This window comes from Coregonus clupeaformis, chromosome 8 (genome assembly GCF_020615455.1).
Source record: "Coregonus clupeaformis isolate EN_2021a chromosome 8, ASM2061545v1, whole genome shotgun sequence".
NCBI classification, from domain to species: Eukaryota; Metazoa; Chordata; class Actinopteri; order Salmoniformes; family Salmonidae; genus Coregonus; species Coregonus clupeaformis.
In genome coordinates, this window is record NC_059199.1 from 5,023,113 (window position 1) to 5,049,050 (window position 25,938).

Below are 25,938 nucleotides of genomic sequence, written 5' to 3' on the forward strand. Positions count from 1 at the left end.
GAGATCTTGCGTGGAGCCCCAGATCGAGGGAGATTATCAGTGGTCTTGTATGTCTTCCATTTCCTAATAATTGCTCCCACAGTTGATTTCTTCAAACCAAGCTGCTTACCTATTGCAGATTCAGTCTTCCCAGCCTGGTGCAGGTCTACAATTTTGTTTCTGGTGTCCTTTGACAGCTCTTTGGTCTTGGCCATAGTGGAGTTTGGAGTGTGACTGTTTGAGGCTGTGGACAGGTGTCTTTTATACTGATAACAAGTTCAAACAGGTGCCATTAATACAGGTAACGAGTGGAGGACAGAGGAGCCTCTTAAAGAAGAAGTTACAGGTCTGTGAGAGCCAGAAATCTTGCTTGTTTGTAGGTGACCAAATACTTATTTTCCACCATAATTTGCAAATAAATTCATTAAAAATCCTACAATGTGATTTTCTGGAAAAACAATTCTCATTTTGTCTGTCATAGTTGACTTGTACCTATGATGAAAATTACAGGCGTCTCTCATCTTTTTAAGTGGGAGAACTTGCACAATTGGTGGCTGACTAAATACTTTTTTCCCCCACTGTATATCTACAGTATACCTGCTATAACATGGTATAGCTTACTGTGGATCCCCACACTGGGAATGCATGCTGGCATATTTTCATCTCTGCACCAATTTCCATATATGCTGCAAATGGGTCACAGGGATAATACATGTGATGATGTGCTGTCAAAATCTTCAAGAGGCACAAGGACAATTATTATGCATTGTTGCATTACGTTACCCATATCTGCACATTCACATGCAGAAATGGGAAACGAAAGCAGTGCTTTCAGAAAGTATTCATACCCCCTTGACTTATTCCACATTTTGTTGTGTTACAGACTTTTTTCTCACCCATCTACACACAATACCCCATAATGACAAAGTGAAAACATGTTTTTAGAAACCCAATATTGAAAATGAAATATGGAAATATGTAAGTATTCAATCCTCTGAGTCAATACATGTTAGAATCACCTTTGGCAGTGATTACAGCCGTGAGTCTTTCTGGGTAAGTCTCTAAGAGCTTTGCACACCTGGATTTTACAATATTTGCACATTACATTATCATTTTAAAAATTCTTCAAGCCCTGTCCAGTTGGTTGTTGATCATTGCTAGACAGACATTTTCAAGTCTTGCCATACATTTTCAAGCCGATTTAAGTCATAACTGTAACTAGGCCACTAAGGAACATTTAATGTAATCTTGGTAAGCAACTCCTGCGTATATTTGGCCTTGTGTTTTAGGTTATTGTCCTGCTGAAAGGTAAATTAATCTCCCAGTGTCTGGTGGAATGCAGACTGAACCATGTTTTCCTCTAGGATTTTGCCTGTGCTTAGCTCCATTTAGTTAATTTTTTAATCCTGAAAACTCCCCGGTCCTTAACGACTACAATCATACCCATAACATGATGCAGCCACCACTATGCTTGACAATATGGAGAGTGGTACTCAGTAATGTGTTGTATTGGGTTTGACCCAAACATCACACTTTGTATTTAGGACAAAAAGTGAATTGCTTTGCCATATTTTTTGCAGTATTACTTTAATTGCCTTGTTACAAACAGGATGCATGTTTTGGAATATTTGATTCTGTACAGGCTTCCTTCTTTTCACTCTGTCAATTAGGTTAGTATTGTCGAGTAACTACAATGTTGTTGATCACATCCTCAGTTTTCTCCCATCACAGCCATTAAACTTTTTAACTGTTTTAAAGTTACCATTGGCCTCATGGTGAAATCCCTGAGCAGTTTCCTTCCTCTCCGGCAATTGAGTTAGGAAAGACAACTGTATCTTTGTAGTGAATGGGTGTATTGATACACCATCCAAAGTGTAATTAATAACTTCACCATCCTTAAAGGGATATTATTCAATGGCTGCTTTTCATATTTACCCATCTACCAATAGGTGCCATTCTTTGCGAGGCATTGGAAAACCTACCTGGTCTTTGTGGTTGAATCTGTGTTTGAAATTCACTGCTCGACTGAGGGACCTTACAGATAGCACTATTATTGCACACAGAGTGAGTCCATGCAACTTATTATGTGACTTGTTAAGCACATTTTTACGCCTGAACTTATTTAGGCTTGCCATTACAAAGGAGTTGAATACTTATTGACTCAAGACATTTCAACTTTTCATGCATTATTAATTAGTAAACATTTCTAAAAACATAATTCCACTTTGACATTATATGGGGTATTGTGTAGGCCAGTAACATAAAATCTCAATTTAATCCATTTTAAATTCAGGCTGTAACACAACAAAATGTGGAAAATGTCAAGGGGAGTGAGTACTTTCTGAAGGCACTGTATATGCTCTCTCACACACACATTTACCCCCACACACACCTCCCCTTGCCACCCACCCACCCACCCACACCAAGCAGGCACCAGTAGCAGGTGTCTGAGCCTAAGGCAGGGTAAATTATCTCAAGTGACTGCCTTCACTAAGTAGGCCTGTGGACTTTCTCCTCCTCTGCTCACTTTGGCAGATTAGCATTAGTGAGACAGCCTGAACGTCCAGCTGAATTCATACTGACTCTTGTTTTCCTCTTTCGTGATCTTTAGATCTTTCAATCTGTCTGTTTACTATTAATGGCATGTCTGCTATTGCAAACCTACACGTATCCATGAGAAATAGATTCACATGAACATTCAAGTGTTCCCATATACCAGCAAATTGATCATTCTTGTCTGCTTTTCCCGCCAATTATTCTCCCTCAGATTTGTATTCTGGAGTGGCTTAGTAATAGACATAATAACAGGCCTTCCTCTTTCTTCCGCTTTTATATTTCCATATTTATTTGCAATTTCTATACACTTTGTAAAGAAGACTGTTTTGATTAATTTTATTTGCGCTCCCTCGTTCTCGAATTTGATTGAAAGAATATGCCAGGTGAGGGCAAGGATATGTGGGCTTTTAATGATGTCTGCTTTTTAACATTTATAGAGAAGGTTTGTATTTCATTTTTCTATCAACTTCAGTAAACACAATTATCAATAAGTGTTGTCATGGAAACGTGGTTTGAATGGAGTAGTTTTGGATGTCTCATCTATCCTCGATCTGTTCTCTGCAGAGATTGAGGTATCGGTTCTCCAAGAGCAATTATAAACTGGGTGGTTCGAGCCCTGAATGCTGATTGGCTGAAAGCAGTGGTATTTCTGACTGTATACCACGGGTATGACAAAACATTTTTACTGTTCTAATTATGTTGGTAACCATTTTATAATAGCAATAAGGCACATCAGGGGTTTGTGGTATTTTGCAAAAGTATTCATCCCCATTTACGTTTTTCCTATTTTGTTGCATTACAACCTGTAATTTCAATGGATTTTTTTTGGGATTTCATGTAATGGACATACACAAAATAGTCCAAATTAGTGAAGTGAAATCAAAAAAATTACTTGTTTCAGAAAATTCTAAAAAATAAATAACGGAAAAGTGGTGCGTGCATATGTATTCACCCCCTTTGCTATGAAGCCCATAAATAAGATATGGTGCAACCAATTAGCTTCAGAAGTCACATAATTAGTTAAATAAAGTCCACCTGTGTGCAATCTAAGTGTCACATGATCTGTCACATGATCTCAGTATATATACACCTGTTATGAAAGGCCCCGGAGTCTGCAACACCACTAAGCAAGGGGCACCATCAAGCAACGGCACCATGAAGACCAAGGAGCGCTCCAAACAGGTCAGGGACAAAGTTGTGGAGAAGTACAGATCAGGGTTGGGTTTTAAAAGAATATCCGAAAACTTTGAACATCCCACGGAGCACCATTACATCCATTATTAAAAAATGGAAAGAATATGGCACCACAACAAACCTGCCAAGAGAGGGCTGCCCCACCAAAACTTACGGACCAGGCAAGGAGGGCATTAATCAGAGAGACCAAAGATAACCCTGAAGGAGCTGCAAAGCTCCACAACGGAGATTGGAGTATCTGTCCATAGGACAACTTTAAGCCGTACACTCCACAGAGCTGGGCTTTACGGAAGAGTAGCCAGAAAAAAAGCTATTGCTTAAAGAAAAAAATAAGCAAACACGTTTGGTGTTTGCCAAAAGGCATGTGGGAGACTCCCCAAACATATGGAAGAAGGCACTCAGGTCGGATGAGACTAAAATTGAGCTTTTTGGCCATCAAGGAAAACGCTATGTCTGGCACAAACCCAACACCTCTCATCACCCGAGAACACCATCCCCACAGGGAAGCATGGTGGTGGCAGTGTTCATCGGCAGGGACTGGGAAACTGGTCAGAATTGAAGGAATGATGGATGGCGCTAAATACAGGGAAATTCTTGAGAAAAACCTGTTTCAGTCTTCCAGAGATTTGAGACTGGGACGGAGGTTCACCTTCCAGCAGGACAATGACCCTAAGCATACTGCTAAAGCAACACTCGAGTGGTTTAAGGGGAAACATTTAAATGTCTTGGAATGGCCTAGTCAAAGCCCAGACCTCAATCCAATTGAGAATCTGTGGTATGACTTAAAGATTGCTGTTCACCAGCGGAACCCATCCAACTTGAAGGAGCTGGAGCAGTTTTGCCTTGAAGAATGGGCAAAAATCCCAGTGGCTAGATGTGCCAAGCTTATAGAGACATACCCCAAGAGACTTGCTGCTGTAATTGCTGCAAAAGGTGGCTCTACAAAGTATTGACTTTGGGGGGGTGAATAGTTATGCACGCTCAAGTTTTCAGTTTTTTTTGTCTTATTTCTTGTTTGTTTCCCAATTTTAAAAAAATGCATCTTCAAAGTGGTAGGCATGTTGTATAAATCAAATGATACAAACCCCCCAAAGATCAATTTTAATTCCAGGTTGTAAGGCAACAAAATAGGAAAAACGCCAAGGGGGGTGAATACTTTCGCAAGCCACTGTACCATGGCTAAAGGCTGTATCCAGGAACTCTACGTAGCGCCGTGCATAAGAACAGTCCATAGCCATAGTATATTGGCCATATACCACACCCCCTCATGCCTTATTGCTAAATTATGCTCTTGTAACAAATTGTTGTTAATTTACATTTACATTTTAGTCATTTAGCAGACACTCTTATCCAGAGCGACTTACAGTTAGTGAGTGCATACATTATTTTTTTTCATACTGGCCCCCCAGTGGGAATCGAACCCACAACCCTGGCGTTGCAAACACCATGCTCTACCAACTGAGCTACATCCCTGAGCTACATCCCTGCCGGCCATTCCCTCCCCTACCCTGGACGACGCTGGGCCAATTGTGCGCCGCCCCATGGGTCTCCCGGTCACGGCCGGCTACGACAGAGCCTGGAATCGAACCAGGATCTCTAGTGGCACAGCTAGCACTGCGATGCAGTGCCTTAGACCACTGCGCCACTCGGGAGTTAATCGTACCACTGCCTTGCCTGCAGAAATACAAATGATGTCCACTAAGCAATTTGATTATTTTCAATTTGTCCAGTGTCATTCTCAAGTATGTAACACGGAATATGTTGAGATATATCTAGCTGCAACATTTCTGCAATATATTTGTACTATTTCCACAAAATTTGATGGAATAAACATCAGTCATACAGCATGTATACAGTATCCACAGCTGTTCTCGTTATCTTATTTCGTTTCATCCATCAACCAATCAGAAACAATGCACACCTATGCATCACAATTCATCATGATATAAGACTATGCACCCAACCACCTCCACGAATCAAATCCACTACAAAAGGGAAAACCAAACACCATTCCAAAAATGCATTCCCAGAATCCCATGCAAAACGCCTGTGCCCATGGCCGCGTGGCATGGCATGCTGAGCTAAGACCCAGCTGTGGGCAATGACATGACTCCCCTGCTCCGTTGCCCATTTCCCATGCTCCATCGCCATAGCAGCTCATGCGTCGCGTGCCTATGGGGGTGGGGGAGGTGGGGGAGAGGTGGTACTGAGCCTGTGCGGCGGGAATCTTACGCAACATCACCTCGCCTGTGGTGTTAACCCCCTGTGATTATGTCATCAGTGGTCTGGTCAGGGAGAAAGCATAACCTGTGTATGTCACCCTCATGCGTATGGATGGACTTTGATAATTGTGTCTTGGTTCGCTGCAGTAAGGTACAGGTGAGGTTGACATGGTTGACTGGTCAATTGTGTTGCGCAACAGCTGTAGCAAGGCATTTCATGGAAATACAGTACCTAAAGTGTGATGATGGCTAACCCATAATATCAACTCATAACATTAATCCATACTGATCACTTTGATGATGACCAGACTCCTTGCCTAATCCTTCATGAAATGAGACATGCAATCTACCCATCTGAATTGACATAAAAAATCCGGAACCAAATAGTATACGTTAATCTACCTATCGACCAATCTATCGTGCGACATTTGACTCAATCATTCACTCCAGATCAGTCTGTTTATCTGGCGCTGTTTGTCACGGACACCTCATCTATCTACTTTATGTATCAGTTAAATGGATTTATCAACTGTGTCCGTCTCTCTTTTTCCCTCTACCTTCCCATCCTCTGTCAGCAGCCTCCTTGCTCGCCGCCGTTTGGAGGTCAGCCCATTCCGCACCATGGGATACTGAACTGATACTCCCTGGAGACTGAAAGGTCCATTACTCTATTCGAGAGAGAGAGAGCGGGTGTTGTGTGTGTGGGGAGGAGTGAAAACAAAGTTGGCAGAGCGTCACTAGGTAATGTTCTGCAGCTTGCCTCCCAAATGCATGTAAAAGCACTGCTTGATACAACACCATTTAATAAGGCAAGCACCTAACAAATGTTGTTTTTGCTTAAAGGAAAGGTTAATCCATTTTGAAGTTAATATGAATACGACTTTTACATTGCAAAAACGTCTATCATACATGTCAGATTTCAATACTGGCAGATGTCATAACTCAGGAGGATGTCTTCTCTCGAATTAGCCATTGATCATATTTTCGCGATATTCCTACCTCGAGACATTTGTAATTTAACGGAGGGTCTAGCACAGGGGTGTCAAACGTCCGGCCCGCGGGCCGGATCAGGCCCGCAAACGGGTTTAATCCGGCCCGCGAGATGATTTTGAAAAAATAAAAAATAAAAAAACATAATAATAATAATAATTTTGTAAAGTATAAAAATGCGCTGCAATTTTTCAATAAAATAAACTGCTGTTCCAATTGCGTCCACTGGATGGCGCAATAGCAATTGTGTTAAGCAAGCAAACTGTTTATACCGGGGCAGAGCAAGTAGGTCAAGCACGTGCAGCCAATGAGCTACTTTGTTTTGCCCGCAATATTTATTATGGCTTCTATTTTTAACATTATGTGCTTTGGCACCCTCATTGCCCCAATATGTCTCTGTCAAAAAAGAGAAAAGTGGACGCAGAGTGCAGAGTGTTCCAAGAAAAATGGTCATCCTATTTATTCACTGAATTGAATGGGAAAGCTGTATGTTTGGTGTGTTCAGAGAATGTTGCAGTGCTGAAAGAATATAACCTTCGTCGCCACTATGTGAGTCTTCATGCCGACAAATATGACAACTTTCAAGGACAGCGGAGCTGAGAGAAGGTGAATGAACTGTTGGCGGGTCTGAAGAAACAGCAGTCTGTGTTTACTCACAGCCGAGACATCAGTGACGCTGCAGTGAAACCTAGCTACCTCATTGCTAATGAAATTGCAGTGGCTTCAAAACCATTTAGTGAGGGTGAATTTGTAAAAACATGCATGATGAAGGCAGCGGAGATTGTGTGCCCTGAAAAGCGGCTGGCTTTTGCAAATATCAGCCTGACAAGAAACACAGTTGCAGACCGGATTTCCGATCTTTAAGTGGATTTGGACAGCCAGTTGAAGCAAAAAGTAAAGTCATTTATTGCGTTTTCGGTTGCAATTGATGAAAGCACGGACATTACAGATGTTGCACAACTGGCCATTTTCATCCGCGGAGTTGATGACACATTGACCGTCACCGAGGAGTTCGTGGAGTTGGTGCCGATGACAGATACAACGACAGCAGCTGATATTTTTACCGCACTCGTCGGCGCGCTGGACAGGGTCGGAGTGGACTGGTCCCGCGCTGTCAGCCTGGCTACAGACGGTGCGCCCTCAATGATCGGGAAAAAAGCAGGCGTTGTGACAAAGTTCAGGGAGAAAGTGCAATCTGCAAATGGAGGACGTGATTTTTTTTGACTTTTCACTGTATTTTGCACCAGGAGGCTTTGTGTTGCAAGTCATTAAAGATGGATAACGTCATGAAGGTGGTCATCCAAACTGTTAATTTCATCCGATCCAGAAGCCTGAATCACCGTCAGTTTGACAGCCTTCTCAGAGAGAAAGACCACATCTATGACCTGCCATACCACACTGAGGTAAGATGGTTAAGCCGAGGTGCTGTGCTGAGGCGTTTCTTTGATTTACGAGAAGAAATTGAACAGTTCATGGAAGAAAAGGGCAAACCAGTGTTAGAATTTCATTCCGCAGAATGGATGCAGGACCTTGCATTTATGGTGGATGTTACAGAGCACCTGAATAACTTGAACAAACAGCTGCAAGGCGCAACAAAGTTGTCACGCAGTATTATGACAGCATACGTTCTTTCAAGTTGAAGCTGTCATTGTGGGAGACGCAACTTGCCAGTGGTGATGCAGCTCACTTCCCCTGTCTGAAAAATTTGTGCGCGACCCAACATGTGGCAGACATGAAGCGGTTCAAAGATAAAATAACGGGACTGTTACGGGAGTTTGAGCAACGCTTTCAGATTTATGTTTATATGTTTTTATGTTGATGTGCTATTGTTTTTAATTGTTTTTATTTTATTTGTATATTTAACCTATTCTTGACTCTGTGGTTCTTGCCCTTGTTTGGGGAACAGGATTTCATTATTTTTATCTACATTTCTGCCTGAGAAATGACACCCTGATATAGTTCTGTGATCTGTGAAACAGTTCTGTTAATCACTGAGGCATTGTGTGTTTGTGTGTTCTTTTTCTTTAAAATTTTCAAATAAACTTCACGTGTTTTATGATTAATAGTGATGTTGTGCTTGTACTATTTTGGACACACTGTCCTCAGGCTCCAGCTTTATGTTGTATGTTGATCGTATTAAAACAAAGAAAACAATCTGAAGTTGTTGTTTTTAAGTTATATATACACCATGATTTTTCCGGTCCGGCCCACTTGGGAATAGATTTTCCTCCATGTGGCCCCTGAGCTAAAATGAGTTTGACACCCCTGGTCTAGCACATTTTTCCTATTTTTCTGCCTCTTTAGTCCACGGTGCATTGCATGGTGCCGTTGCCAGAGATATTATAGAAAGGAGATAGCAATACAATGAATGAAGGAACATATAACGCCCCACCCAGCAGACTGTAGACCAATCGCGTTCACGTTGTCATGCTGCATCACGCGGTTGCTAAGCTAATTGTCACGCAATCCCTTATCAAAGTCAGTGTATACATTGGGGGGTTTGTATCATTCGATTTACACAACATGCCTACCATTTTGAAAATGCAAAATACATTTTATTGTGAAACAAACAAGAAATAAGACAAAAAAAAGAAAACTTGAGCGTGCATAACTATTCACACCCCCAAAGTCAATACTTTGTAGAGCCACCTTTTGCAGCAATTACAGCTGCAAGTCTCTTGGGGTATGTCCAGTATGAACATGTATGCACTCACTAACTGTAAGTCGCTCTGGATAAGAGTGTCTGCTAAATGACTAAAATGTAAATGTAAAAAATATAAGCTTGGCACTTCTAGCCACTGGGATTTTTGCCCATTCTTCAAGGCAAAACTGCTACAGCTCCTTCAAGTTGGATGGGTTCTGCTGGTGAACAGCAATCTTTAAGTCATACCACAGATTCTCAATTGGATTGAGGTCTGGGCTTTGACTAGGCCATTCCAAGACATTTAAATGTTTCCCCTTAAACCACTTGAGTGTTGCTTTAGCAGTATGCTTAGGGTCATTGTCCTGCTGGAAGGTGAACCTCCGTCCCAGTCTCAAATCTCTGGAAGACTGAAACAGGTTTCCCTCAAGAATTTCCCTGTATTTATTAGCACCATCCATCCTTCCTTCAATTCTGACCAGTTTCCCAGTCCCTGCCAAAGAAAAATATCCCCACAGCATGATGCTGCCACCACCATGGCAGATGGTGTTCTCGGGGTGATGAGGTGTTGGGTTTGCGCCAGACATAGCGTTTTCCTTGATGGCCAAAAAGCTCAATTGTAGTCTCATCTGACCAGAGTACCTTCTTACATATGTTTGGGGAGTCTCCCACATGCCTTTTGGCAAACAACAAACATGTTTGCTAATGTTTTTATTTAAGAAATTGCTTTTTTTCTGGCCACTCTTCTCTAAAGCCCAGCTCTGTGGAGTTTACGGCTTACAGTGGTCCTATGGACAGATACTCCAATCTCCACTGTGGAGCTTTGCAGCTTCTTCAGGGTTATCTTTGGTCTCTTTGTTGCCTCTCTGATTAATGCCCTCCTTGCCTGGTCCATGAGTTTTGGTGGGCGGCCCTCTCTTGGCAGGTTTGTTGTGGTGCCATATTCTTTCCATTTTTTAATAATGGATTTAATGGTGCTCCGTGGGATGTTCAAAGTTTGGGATATTTTAAAAAACCCAACCCTGATCTGTACTTCTCCACAACTTTGTCCCTAACCTGTTTGGAGAGCTCCTTGGTCTTCATGGTGCCGCTTGCTTGGTGGTGCCCCTTGCTTAGTGGTGTTGCAGACTCTGGGGCCTTTCATAACAGGTGTATATATACACTGAGATCATGTGACAGATCATGTGACACTTAGATTGCACACAGATGGACTTTATTTAACTAATTATGTGACTTCTGAAGGTAATTGGTTGCACCAGATCTTATTTAGGGCCTTCATAGCAAAGGGGGTGAATACATATGCACGCACCACTTTTCCGTTATTTATTTTTTAGAATTTAAAAAAAAATGTTATTCTTTTCATTTCACTTCACCAATCAATTTGGACTATTTTGTGTATGTCCATTACATGAAATCCAAATAAAAATCAATTTAAATTACAGGTTGTAATGCAACAAAATAGGAAAAATGGCAAGGGGGATGAATACTTTTTCAAGGCACTGTATGTCGAGAAACGTGCCTATTTTCCTCGTAAGTACGTAATGTCACGATTCCAAAGCTATACAACATTACAGATAGCAAGTTAATTATCTTACATCTTGGAAAATATTTGTAATGTTGTACTTCTTGTTGACAAAATGCATGCTAATGTTGGGTTTTTGAGCTAGCACCCAATAGACTCCCATTCACTCCTTGAAGGAGAGTGCTCCTTGTCCCAGAATCGCCCATAATGCACTATGCGGACAATTGATGTAGCATGGGCAACGTTTCCCATCTCTTCAAAAGTATATCTGTCGTTGCGAATGTCAAACTCCACTCTGTGAGGCACATTGATATGCAGGTTGAACATGGTGAGATTGTAGACTCCTAAATTGATAGTGCAGTTTGTTTAGGCGATTTTATAGCTAACTAGCTACTTTACATGCTGATATTGTCTTTGGTATTATTGTGTGTAGCTACGTTTGCTAGCTAGCCAGCAAGCCCATAGCGAGAGCATTGCATTGTGGATTTTGTAGTTGACTTGAACTGCAACAGATTGCCACAACAATTTTTACATGTTGCTACCAACTTATACATATAACGCCAAAATGAAACATTTGTTTTCAAAAAATATTGTTCTCACATAGTGTTATTTAACACTTTAAATTAAAGGAATGAGTGGTTTTGGGTGTATTTTCCCTTTAAGCAACAACAGGGGAAGCAATTATGTGTAGCTCCTATGTGTTGTGGAAAGTGAAACCTCAGGCATAAGTAAAATCACATAACAGAACTCTGCTGCCTTTGATGTATAGACTAGGTTGGATATAGACAATTCCACGGTCACAGAGTGCTGCTTAGACACCAATTTTTCACTTTGACATGTATGCCAAACAAAAACCAATGATTGCAAAGTTAAACAAACCATACAACTACGTGCACAAAGACTACTTTCAACAATTTCCACAGCACATTCTACATAAACACATTTACTTGAAGAAAAGTTGGTTAAAGAATGACGGTTTGTGCTGTCTGTGCTGTCATTATGTTACCAAACACGTTCTTCGAGTAAATGTATTTTTGTACAAAAAAATAAAAAAATAAAAAATATATTGGGATAATCCTACAGTCTACAGGCTATCTACAGACTATCAGTAACATTTCAGCTAACTATCTACTAACCTTAACCCTTATCCTAACCCTTACCCTTATTCTAAACCTAACCTTAACCTTAGCAAGCAGTTGCTTATCGACAGATACTTTCAAACAAACTATGACCATACTGTAGAGCAGCGTTTCCCAAACTCAGTCCTCGGGACCCCAAGGGGTGCACATTTTGGTTTTTGCCTTAACACTGCACAGCTGATTCAAATTATCAAAGCTTGATGATTAGTTGAATCAGCTGTGTAGTGCTAGGGCAAAAACCAAAATGTGCACCCCTTGGGGTCCCGATGACAGAGTTTGGGAAACCCTGCTGTAGAGCATCTACAGATGGAATATCAGGACTATCCAAATAAAGTGTAAATTGTTAAAAGTAGTTATTGTGCATAAAGTTGTATGGTCTGTTTCACTTTGCAATCATTGATTTGTGTTTGGCATACATTTTAAAGTGAAAAATCTGAGTCTCAGCACATACTGTGGAATTGTCCATATGCATTTCAGCTGAGATTCTGGGAAAATAGTAATTCATTTAAAAACTGCAGGTGAAGGCTGCGATTTCCACCGGTGAGGATGGTAAAGACTTCACAGCCAAATAACTTGTGATAATTCAGACTAGGCTGTTAATGAGCCAGCGCAAAGAATTACCTCGGCATTGCAAAACAATTTTGGGTAGGCTTGATGACTACTTTAAAGAAAGAGCATCAAAGGGAATAATTTTTACTTTCTTAAAAAGAGTTATGGCAAGTTTAATGAGAGCTGTGATCTCTATCTTTACAAAGGTGACATGTACTGTAAAAGAGAGAGAGACAAACTTTGAGAACAGACTAAAAAGGCAAACAAACAACTCTTGTAGTTCTATTCACCTTCTTTGTCAGAATTATATAGAAAATAATGTAATATCTAATAAATAGCAGAAACTAGGGATAACAACTGCCTAAAATACGATCCCCGTGAGAAAACATAACTACCCAATCACGTGACAGCAAACAATTATTTGTTTTCTTTCGAATGCAAATCCTTTTGTTCGCCAACAGTTAAAATGTCTCGTAAAACAACAATGTGACTGCAGTTATTACATTTTCCCACAGCTGGTGTGTGGTTGTTTGCTTGTTTTTTTTCTATCATTCAAGGGGTTTAATTAAATGGAACAAGATGGATGACACATTGAGGTATCATATTCCATAGCTAATTATCACCAACCCACACACTCTCAATGGTGCTAATGTGTAACAATACATATACTTCCTCTTCATTTCCTCTGCTCTTTACTCTCCAATTAAAAAAGCCCACCAATCATAGTGTCAAACAAGCTAGGAACATGACAACTGATGGTGACATTCATAGGCCATGAGTATGAAAGTGATGCTGTTTGTATTCAATTACACTTATCGCAACACTGAAATGTGCTAAAATGTATACATTTTGAACAGTGTTTCCCTGACTTAAAGTAAAGACCTTTGAGAAAATGTTCATGACAACAAACCATATGTCTTCTATCTACACACTGTAGCCTCGTCAACAACCTCCTCTTCTCTTCTCTTGCCATCAAAGCGACTGCAAGCACAAATATATCTACCAAAGATACCAACAACTCTCTGAATTACCAACAAGCTAGTGAAAGACATGAAATAGAAGAGCGAAAAAATATGAATATGTGGCCTACCTGGTCTACCGTCCAATGCACCAAAGTCCAGCGAGTACTTGACCACGTGGTAATTGTTCCACACGTACAGTAGGTTGTCCCTCGGGTTGTAATCCACGGCGGCGATGTACTGGTACGAGTTGGGGAAGGGGATGTCCAGGAAGCCATCTTTACTCAGCTCAGTGTTGTAGATATAGTCAATCTTGTTCCCAGTCGCCTCGTTGTCGTCGTCTTCGTAGACCGACTTCACCACGTACAGAATCCCGCAGATCATGAAGGAGTTGGACGCCGAGCGCTTGTCATAGGCGGTGTCCCAGGTTCCTTCTACGCGGAGGGTGTAAGGGTTGAGCTGGCTGATGACAATGCGCCCGTTGTTTTGCTCCGTGGCGTAGATGACCCACAGGCCGTTCTCGTCTACAGCGAGATCGATGTCTGACTTGCCGCCCCAGCGGTACGGCGAGGTGTCGTGGTAGTTGGCGTTGGCGATGATGGCCTCGCCGCTCTTGATGCGTGTGCGCAGGTCGAACTTGACGATGTTGCGCGTGCGCTCCTTGTTGAAGAACAGTGCGCCGTCGTATACTACAAAGCCTGTGCCGTCGACGCGGTGCGGTAATTTGTACGTGGTCGTGGGTCGCCCTGCGATGAAGTCCTCTTTGGAGGAGTACTCGGTCAGCGTGTCCGTGCGGTATGGTGTCCAGGGCATGTAGTAGATCTTGTCGGAGGCCTGGAGGGGGTCTTTACACCAGGCACCGGATTGGTGGTCCGACTCAAAGAGGTGTTCGCTCTGGTACACCCCTCGCAGCAAGCCGGGGCACAGGAATACTGAGGAGCCAAAATGGAGGAAAGACAATGCAGAGAGTTACTTTGGCATGAATGGGACATCAGTATTGGAATACTGCAACTAGAAGGACAAAGAAGGATAGCATACAAGGAAATCATTGCTTTCATCTCAACTTAAATGATCAAGACATTAACAAAGTTTACAATGCGTTAGCTTCAATACCTCATATTGGTTTATGAATATTAAATAGCAAATAGAACAGGGAAAATACAATGAGCTCGAAAAGTATTGGGACAGTGACACATTTGTTGTTGTTTTGGCTCTGAACTCCAGCACTTTGGATTTGAAATGATACAATGACTATGAGGTTAAAGTGCAGACTGTCAGCTTTAATTTGAGGGTATGTTCATCCATATCGGGTGAACCATTTAAAAATTACAGCACTTCTTGTACATAGTCCCCTCATTTTAGTGGACCAAAAGTATTGGGACAAATTCACTTATAGTAGTCAAAAGTTTAGTATTTGGTCCCATATTCATAGTACGCAATGATTACATCAAGCTTGTGACTCCACAACTTGTTGGATGCATTTGCTGTTTGTTTTGGTTGTGTTTCAGATAATTCTGTGCACAATAGAAATTAATGGTAAATAATGTATTGTGTCATTTTGGAGTCACTTTTATTGTAAATAAGAATATAATATGTTTCTAAACACTTCTACATTAATGTGGATGCTACCAAGATTACAGATATGAATGAATCGTGAATGATATTTATGCCTTCGTAACTGTCTCACTCATCAAAATTCAGGATTAATTCAGGATTATCCGTACTCATGGTAGCATCCACATTAACGTAGAAGTGTTTAGAAACATATTCTATTCTTATTTACATTAAAAGTAACTCCAAAATGGCACACTACATTATTTACCATACATTTCTATTCGGCACAGAATTATCTGAAACGCAACCAAAACAAACAGCAAATGAATCCAACAAGTTTGTAGAGTCACAAGCTTGATGTAGTATCTATGAATATGGAACCAATTACTTAACTTTTTACTACTTTAATACACATAAGTGAATATGTCCCAATAACTTTAGTCCCCTAAAATGGGGGGGATTATGTACAAAAAGTGCTGAAATATCCTCAAATTAAAGATGACAGTCTGCACTTTAACCTCATAGTCATTGTATCATTTCAAATCCAAAGTGTTGGAGTACAGAGCCAAAACAACCAAATATTGTCACTGTCCCAATACTTTTGGAGCTCACTGTAGTTGTCAATGTTGCTTAAATACATAATAAACATGGTTTGAGGCTAAAATAATTTCGCAACATACACAGACACACATACATTGGGCAATGATTTCTCATTACACCAGCTATCCACATAATTACAATAGGCATGTAATCAGTGCCATAATCAATGTAATACAAAAAGCAATACATTCCATCCACTTATTTCATCCATCCCATCTCCTCCGAGCTATCAGTGGTTAAGAAATAACATTAATATGGACATCTAATACAAAAAAAAACACATAAAAAGATTTTGATAAATAGCACAAGCATAATTATTGGCAGCTGGGGCCCGGGAACACAATAATGACTATCTACATTACTACATGAGAATATTTTTTCATTACTTCAGACGCAGGAGATATCTTCAGTCTGTGACATCATGATTTACAATGCATCTGCGTTCTAAACTAATTATACCCTAACTGGTTTGTACTCAAAACGTAAGAAGCGATGCAGCATATGAGTCGATAGTGTGCATCCCTTGCCGAAGTTGATTCTGTTTCGAGATCGATTACTCTTGGACCTCCGACTGAGTCAATATCAAGTTGGCCGTCTTGATAAAAATATTACATTTGAATTTAAAACCTACTCATACGAATTTAATATACGGAGCACGTCATTTATTGGGACGAGATACAACAAAAGACAGCTTTATCTAAAGGGGAGAAATGACCGTGCCCCTTGAACATTTTTATTTTTTTCTAGTGTTGTATATTTACTTATGCTCTCTAAAACAGACTCTTATACAATTTATATAATAACATATATCATCTTATACCATTTAAAATGTAACAATAACACAGATACTGTTAAACGTAGAGATAAGGAAAGTTTGAAATAGGTCTACACTTTTAAAAAGAGTGATTTGACCATAGCATGTGATACTGATTCTAAGTGCAGTGCTGGTGTCAAGCGCTAGACGAAAGCAACAAAGAATTAAGATAGCCTAACATTTCCACCCTATTTAGTTAGGATTTAGGGTGCAGTACATTAACAATAACAAAAACAGAACATATGCGAAAGCTTCTATGATTCTGACGGGTGAGGAAGCGGACACCCCTGGTGACAGGTTCTCCCCGGGGATTTGGGTGGAGGTAAAAGCAGTGTGCTCAGAGAAGAAAAACACAAGCCTTACTCCTCTGTAATCTCTTCAGATTAAACATGTTATCTACTTGCATGTGAATAATATATTTTGATTCCACCCGTCGACAGCACGTCTCCCTTGCCACGCATCTAGACTAGCACAAAAATGCTAAGAGGGTCTCTATGGCTTAAAAAGGCTTTCGAAATCTAATGTGCCCGGTCGGTAGTCTTCTACTGACAGGAAAGAAACTGGGCTGGTTGCGTCCCAAATGGCACACTGTTCCCAATTTAGGCTCTGGTCAAAAGTAATGCACTATATAGGGAAGAGGCTGTCATTTGGGATGCAACCTGAGCTTTGAAGAGGCCGTTAGAAATGGATCCCAACACCCTAGACAAGGAGGTAAGTGACAGTGAAGGTTATTAGAAGGAAACAAGGAATTAACAAGTGGCGGCGAGAGAAAACATGACTTAACAATAATAATTGGTGATACATTCATTAGGCCCTAATATATGGATTTCACATGACTGGGCAGGGGTGCAGCCATGGGTGGGCTTGGGAGGGCATAGGCCCACCCACTTGGGAACCAGGCCCACCCACTGGGGAGCCAGGCCCAGCCAATCAGAATGAGTTTTTCCCCACAAAAGGGATTTATTACAGTCAGAAATACTCCTCTTATAATGCATATTATATGTTATGAATCTGCAAAACATGTGATATATGACGTAATCTAGTTAGCTCGCTAACGTTAGCTAGGCTAGGGGTTCGTTTAGGAGTTAGATTAAAGGGTTAAGTTTAGGGTTAGGAGAAGAGTTAGCTAAAAGGGTTAAGGTTAGGGGAAGGGTTAGCTAACATGCTAAGTAGTTACCAAACGTAACATATCACACTCATTTGAGTGTCTCTGATTTACGTACAGAATAATACAAAATGCTCTGAGACCAGGTTGTGAAACAAGGTTGTGGGAAGGTTATAGCACAACATATCATTTTAGCCAAAGGCATTTTATGGTAGCGTCAAAATGTTAATGTGGATATTTGTTCTATGGGTGCGCCCTTAACTTAAACATGACTTGATGTCTCAAGGGCCAGGGTCAAAACATAAAAACAACACAACTACTACCACAACACTGGGTCTCAGGCTCGGGTGCAGTAATAGGCTATCTTATTATGTACGGTAGCATGCCAAATCCATAATATATTAACATGTAGGTGTCTTAGTAGGTGTCTTAGTGCATTCTGCCATATTAACTGGGAGTCACTGAAGGTTATAACATCATCATTTTAGGCCTATAATCAGAAATTCTGACAGTTTATTGAGCGAGGCTATTGATTGGCATCCACAAATCTGGCCTTTAATATGATGCTGCTGACTAACATTAATAGAATAACTTTCAATTACCTCGGAAATAAAATGTTCTGGATATATAAAGATAGTGAAAGAAAGATATGTAGTGGGGTGCATGTGAAGTGTATTACGGCAGAAAGATGAAAGATAGTTATCCTTTTTACTATGTTAAGGGACATTTTGACCATGTAAAAGCAGTGCTATTGTCAGACATTTGCTATTTCCCCAAAATTCTAAACACTAAAATGTGTGTCTTGAATCTGTACTATTGAAATAATCTTTGCCTTGCATGAATGTTATAGAATTTCATCCTAGGTTCTGTATTCTACAAGTTTCTTTACAAGTGTTGGCAGTGTTTCAGTCTAGATTGAGACTAGCGCCTTTTACATTTTTTAAAATGGGACCACAATTTCCATTACCAATGATATTACTTGCTGATGTTGGACCCCACCTTTTTTATGAGAAAGAACACATTCCCAAAAATGATGCGATTCTAGTAAGACGTTTCATAAGCATGTATGACCCCCTGATAATGTCTTATGAAGTATTACAGACATGTGCATCACTACCAGTAGACACATTAAATTAGCAGACATTAGAAGGTCATTAAAAAGCAGATGGATGACATAAGAGAAAAGCTGCTATGGCAACCCCCATCACCAAGCAAAGCATGAACCCCAGTGAACTCTAGGTGAAATAAAGGAGTGGGCATTTAGTTACCTTTTTGTTCCACTTCTATTTAAGGCATGAGGAGAGAAAAGAAGAGAGAGATACAGAATAGATTAATGATGCGATTATTGGCAAACGAGTCAAGTTTACCTCAGCAGGTCAAACACATTGGAACTATAGCACAGTGGATTATGAGGTTGGTTAGTAGCGGAGTAGTTGGAACAGAACATTCAAGAATAAAGCTCTGGGAAGGAAATGTGTCGCTTGTCACACGCAGCCTGTGGGGGAAAAGAGAGATTAAAGTAATATCTTTAGACGTGTGAATGCGGCTTTGAAGTGATGAGAACTCAAAGTTGGAGGGAGGGGGAGAGAGAGAGAGAAAATGGTAAATGACTTGTCCAGAAGTCAACTCCAGACGCGTTCATTAAAAACGACAGAACACATGGTTGCATTCCATATAGACTCCTTCAGTCTCGTTCAATAGTCACACAAGTGGGAACACGAGTGCATCACGTGCAGACTGGAAGAACACAAAAACACATTCTATTTAGAAAATGATAATTGGTGATTTATCACCTGTGGGTTGATAAGGCTATAACAATTAATAGCATATGGCCACCTCCATTATAGTGCTACCAGGAGAGAAGGGACGCACATTTTATCATTTGTTCATATGGCAAATTCCCTTTGCAGATGTGAAACTGTCGACAACCATCACAAGAGAAATGGCTGAATAAATCATAACGACAGCAAACAAGTGCAAACCTGTGGCTATCTATGCTAGGGAAGCAAGACAGACAGACCAACAATGTCTACGTTTCTGTATGATTCATTTGTGTTACTTATGGATTCATGCTGCTAATGCTGCTAATCAACCTCATTGTATACACTGATTGTATGGTCTTCTGGTGAAGAGTGGCGGGACTTTAACGTAAAGTGGCATGTAGCTCTGTTCACCAGCCATGTGTGTCAAAGACTGTCGAGTGAGACTAAGTGTAATATAACTGTATGGTTTGAATTGGAACTTTATTCAGTAATCAGTATGGAAAATGTATGCACTCACTAACTGTAAGTCGCTCTGGATAAGAGTGTCTGCTAAATGACTAAAATGTAAAATGTAATCGTTGTAGATGCCTCTAGTCAGTGTATGCTGGTATAGAAGGGCTTGTTTGCTGGTCTAAGACTTGCAAGCAAGTCTAAATGTAATATCAATACTGTATATAGCAAAATGATTGCAGCAATACTTAAAAACTACATGATTGTCTAGACATGTATTTGCTGTAAGTCCCTGTGGTCTGTGCTTCGAAGGTTCCACTAGGTAAAGATCTAGGACAAGCTTCTCCTCCCCAAATCCTAACCTTAACCATTAGTGGGAAAACTGAACCAAGATCAGAGTCTAATAACCTGCCCAGGGACTGCGGTCGAAAATTTGCCAGCTGGCTAAAACCGACATTTTACAAAATGTTGATTAATGTGCACCGTTCCTGTAAAAATAAACGTAATAAAGTAAAGTAAAAATAACGTTTAGGGGCATCTTCACCCTACTCCATAAGGTTCTGGTCTATAAGGGGCTGGTTCCCTGGTGGGGTTAATGGCAGGACAGGCATCTGCCCCCATGGGACTGCTCCCCTCCCCTAATGCTAGATCTAATAAAACCAAATTAACCTCAGTTAGCAGTGCAGTTCCTCCTCAAAACTGAGAGGAAGAGAGAGGGGTGTGGCACAGAGAGCGGGAGGCACAGAGAGAAGGAGGCACAGAGAGAGGGAGGCACAGAGAGCGGGAGGCACAGAGAGAAGGAGGCACATAGAGAAGGAGGCACAGAGAGAGGGAGGCACACTTAGAGAGGGAGGCACAGAGAGAGGGAGGCACAGAGAGAGGGAGGCACAGAGAGAGGGAGGCACAGAGAGAGGGAGGCACACTTAGAGAGGGAGGCACAGAGAGAGGGAGGCACAGAGAGAGGGAGACACACTTAGAGAGGGAGGCACAGAGAGAGGGATGCACAGAGAGAAGGAGGCACAGAGAGAGGGAGGCACAGAGAGAGGGAGGCACAGAGAGAGGGATGCACAGAGAGAAGGAGGCACAGAGAGAGGGAGGCACAGAGAGCGGGAGGCACAGAGAGAAGGAGGCACATAGAGAAGGAGGCACAGAGAGAGGGAGGCACAGAGAGAGGGAGGCACAGAGAGAGGGAGGCACAGAGAGCGGGAGGCACAGAGAGAGGGAGGCACAGAGAGAGGGAGGCACAGAGAGAGGGAGGCACAGAGAGAGGTGAGGCACAGAGATAGAGGGAGGCACACTTAGAGAGGGAGGCACAGAGAGAGGGAGGCATAGAGAGAGGGAGGCACAGAGAGAGAGAGGCACACTTAGAGAAGGAGGCACAGAGAGTGGGAGGCACAGAGAGAGGGAGGCACACTTAGAGAGGGAGGCACAGAGAGAGGGATGCACAGAGAGAAGGAGGCACAGAGGGAGGGAGGCACAGAGAGAAGGAGGCACAGAGAGAGGGAGGCACAGAGAGAGGGAGGCACAGAGAGAGGGAGGCACAGAGAGAAGGAGGCACAGAGAGAAAGAGGCACAGAGAGAGGGAGGCACAGAGAGAAGGAGGCACACTTAGAGAGGGAGGCACAGAGAGAGGGAGGCACAGAGAGAGAGAGATTAACTTGGAGAAGAGTCCCCTAAGTAAGCTTGTCCTGGGGCTCTGTTCACAAACACAAACAGACCCCACACAGACCCAGGACAACAACAACAACAACAACACAACTAGACCCAACCAAATCATGAGAAAACAAAAAGAGAATTACTTGACACATTGGAAAGAACAAACAAAAAAACAGAGCAAACTAGAATGCTATTTGGCCCTAAACAGAGAGTACACAGTGGCAGAATACCTGACCACTGTGACCGACCCAAACTTAAGGAAAGCTTTGACTATGTACAGACTCAGTGAGCATAGCCTTGCTATTGAGAAAGAGAGACCTGGCTCTCAAGAGAAGACAGGCTATGTGCACACTGCCCACAAAATGAGGTGGAAACTGAGCTGCACTTCCTAACCTCCTGCCAAATGTATGACCATATTAGAGACACATATTTCCCTCAGATTACAGCGATCCACAAAGAATTCGAAAACAAACCCAATTTTGATAAACTCCCTTATCTACTGGGTGAAAAACCACAGTGTGCCATCACAGCTGCAAGATTTGTGACCTGTTGCAAAAAGAAAAGGGCAACCAGTGAAGCACAAACACCATTGTAAATACAACCCATATTTATGTTTATTTATTTTCCCATTTGTACTTTAACTATTTGCACATTGTTACAACACTGTATATTGTGATGTCACGAGAGGCTGTGTCCTGGAGGGACGTTACATCCCCCTGAGATGGCTGCAAACCCAGACAGCTATGGCTCCATCTGCTGGTATGGTCGGGAACTCCAACCCTCTATGGCCAATCTTCCCACGCAGCTGAAACAAATCAGGAGCTGATGAGCTGAAGGTTTGGAAGGGAAGAGACACACTGAGGGTGAGTGTGTGGGGGTGAAGAGACACGGTCTCCAACCTGGGCTCTCTGGAGGACAAGAGTGCTGCACGTCCACTTCCATGAGGAATATAAGGATTTGGAGATACTTACCTTTGGGAAATACTCACCTTTGGATATATGCACCTGTGGAAATACGTGTGGGACATTTGGAAGGACGTTTTGCTGGGTTGGCCACTAGCTGCAACGTGGAATACAGTAAGGCTGGGGAAAAGTTATTTGAGCGAGGGAGAGTTATGATTTTGGATGTGGAAGAGACATCCCTGAACTGTTAACCCTTAAAGAAGCACCAGAGAACAGAATTGTGTTATACTTTCGTTAGTTTCCCAAGACCTTTAATAAAATCCTTGTTTTGGTTGAACCTGGTCTCCTTGCACTACTTGAGCAATCCCGCTGAAAGCTGTGTAGCCTCTCGTGACATCACAGATGGTGGAGAATACGGGCACGCTCAAGCGTTAATAGTGCATGTCAGAGGAGGATACCGAAGGTTTGATCACCCAGTTTTCCAAGTTGGCCGTAGGCTCCCCGCCGACTGATATGGAGGACATATTGAAAGCCCTTGTTGCTGGCCAGCAAGCCCAGATGCAAGCAAACGTGGCTCTCTTGGAGGAGCAAAAGAAAGCCAACCTTCTGAAGGCAGAGGAATTGCAGTTGCAGAGACAGAGGGTGGTCCAAAATACCCGCCCAATAAAGGCAAGTGACTTTATATCTAAGATGGGAGCTACCGATGACATTGAGGCATACCTGCATGCATTTGAGGCCACGGCCACTAGGGAAGCCTGGCCCAAGCAACAGTGGGTTGGTCTGTTAGCCCCCTTTCTAACCGGGGAATCGCTGAATGCTGTCCGGGACCTGGGCCCTGACCAGGTTACTGACTATGATGCCCTGAAGTCTGAGATCCTCAGCAGATATGGACTCACAAAGTTTGGTATGGCCCAGCGCTTTCACAGCTGGACCTTCCAACCAGACCAACCTCCTCGGGCGCAGATGCATGAACTTGTCCGAATCGCAAGGAAATGGCTGGATCCGCAGAGGAATACAGCAGCGGCGGTGGTGGAGGCCGTTGTGGTGGATCGTTACCTACGCGCCCTGCCTTATGAGGCAAAACGGTTCATCAGTCAACAGGCCTTGACCACGGCTGATCTGACCGTGGAAGCTGTGGAAAAGTACCAGGCCACAGCGGAGATGCTGAATGCTTCCCGAAAAGACCCCAGGAGGGCGGCCCCACCACAAATGGGAAGAACCCGTCCAAAGGACCCCAAGGTCTCGAACCCAGCCACGTCAGGGACTTATCCCGGCTCCAGGGGAGCCAGAAACCAGGCGGGTCCAAGAAGAGTACACCAGGAGGGGGGAAACTCGACAGTGTTACCGGTGTGGGGAGATGGGACATATCTCCTGGCAGTGTGGGAAACCAGCCGATGAACCTATGCCCACTGCGGAGTCCTCCAGCTCAGCACCCACACACCGTGTTGCCTCGCTCTTGGGAGTCGTAGATGGCGGCCCAGATCGACCCCCCCACCTGCCCGGTAACTGTGAATCACCATGATGTGGAGGCCTTACTGGATTCTGGTAGCCGGGCCACCCTGGTGCGTAAGGATTTGGTGGGCCCAACGTGTCTGACCCCGGGGAAAGTCCTCCCAGTTTCCTGTGTCCATGGGGACACCAGAGAATACCCCATTACTGAACTTACAATGACCAGCACACGGGGAACCATACACACGACGGCGGGGGGTGGTTGATTCCCTCCCCGTCCCTGTCCTAATTGGACGAGACTGCCCAGCCTTTTACCCACTCTGGAGAGAGTCTCAGGAGAGGATAACCCGAGTACCTCGGAAACGGAGAGGCAAGACTCATCCTGGGAAGGCTCCGGTGCAATCCTCCGAGTTACTCACTCCCGCCCGGGCTCTGATAGGGATGGCAGGTGCCCAGACCGACACAGAGACGGAGCTACAGAATCTGGACAAAGAACTGTCTGGTCTGAAGGGGACCGCTGAGAGGTATCGTTTGTTAAAGCAACAGTTAGACATGAAGACAGAAGAGTTAGATATCCTCCAGGCTAAACTCCAACAGAGCTCCTTCCCTAAGCAACAGGAGGAGCTGGAGAGGCTGCGCAGGACCATCGAGGAGTGTGAGGAGACCCTGCGCAGTAGTAAGGAGGTCCAGAAGAAGGCAGAGGAGAAGTACAAGGTGTTGGAGAACAAGATGAAGAATGCGGAGGCAGAGAGAGAGAAGGAACTGAAAGCTGCTCAACAGAAGCTAAACTCTGCTAAAACCAAGGCTGATGCGTTCAGTAAGAAACTCAAGGAGAGACAACAGGAGGCTGAGTCCCTGGTCCTAGAGGTGGAGGAGTTGAAGAGAGAGCAGGCTGGCAAGCACCACGGCAATGCGGACGCCCTCTCCCGGCGTGATGCCTTCTTCGCTGCCTTTACCCCGACGAGGACGTCGGTCCCGAGGAGGGGGATGTGTGATGTCACGAGAGGCTGTGTCCTGGAGGGACGTTACATCCCCCTGAGATGGCTGCAAACCCAGACAGCTATGGCTCCATCTGCTGGTATGGTCGGGAACTCCAACCCTCTATGGCCAATCTTCCCACGCAGCTGAAACAAATCAGGAGCTGATGAGCTGAAGGTTTGGAAGGGAAGAGACACACTGAGGGTGAGTGTGTGGGGGTGAAGAGACACGGTCTCCAACCTGGGCTCTCTGGAGGACAAGAGTGCTGCACGTCCACTTCCATGAGGAATATAAGGATTTGGAGATACTTACCTTTGGGAAATACTCACCTTTGGATATATGCACCTGTGGAAATACGTGTGGGACATTTGGAAGGACGTTTTGCTGGGTTGGCCACTAGCTGCAACGTGGAATACAGTAAGGCTGGGGAAAAGTTATTTGAGCGAGGGAGAGTTATGATTTTGGATGTGGAAGAGACATCCCTGAACTGTTAACCCTTAAAGAAGCACCAGAGAACAGAATTGTGTTATACTTTCGTTAGTTTCCCAAGACCTTTAATAAAATCCTTGTTTTGGTTGAACCTGGTCTCCTTGCACTACTTGAGCAATCCCGCTGAAAGCTGTGTAGCCTCTCGTGACATCACAATATATACATAATTTGACATTTGAAATGTCTTTATTCTTCTGAAACTTCTGAGTGTAATGTTTACTGTTAATATTTATTGTTTATTTCACTTTTGTTTACTATCTACTTCACTTGCTTTGGCAATGTTAACACACGTTTCCCATGCCAATAAAGCCATTGAATTGAATTGAATTGAGAGAGAGAGAGAGAGAGAGAGAGAGAGAGAGAGAGAGAGAGAGAGAGAGAGAGAGAGAGAGAGAGAGAGAGAGAGAGAGAGAGAGAGAGAGAGAGA

General features: G+C 42.9%; 1 protein-coding gene across 1 annotated transcript in view; it reads right to left on the bottom strand.

Annotated features, from left to right (window-relative positions):
- The window catches only part of LOC121572102 (adhesion G protein-coupled receptor L3-like), a 240,196-nt gene that overhangs the window by 155,900 nt on the left and 58,358 nt on the right, over window positions 1–25,938 (bottom strand). The window contains 2 exon segments of the mRNA XM_045221718.1: window positions 13,883–14,683; window positions 19,093–19,107. Coding sequence (XP_045077653.1) covers window positions 13,883–14,683; window positions 19,093–19,107 — 816 coding nt within the window.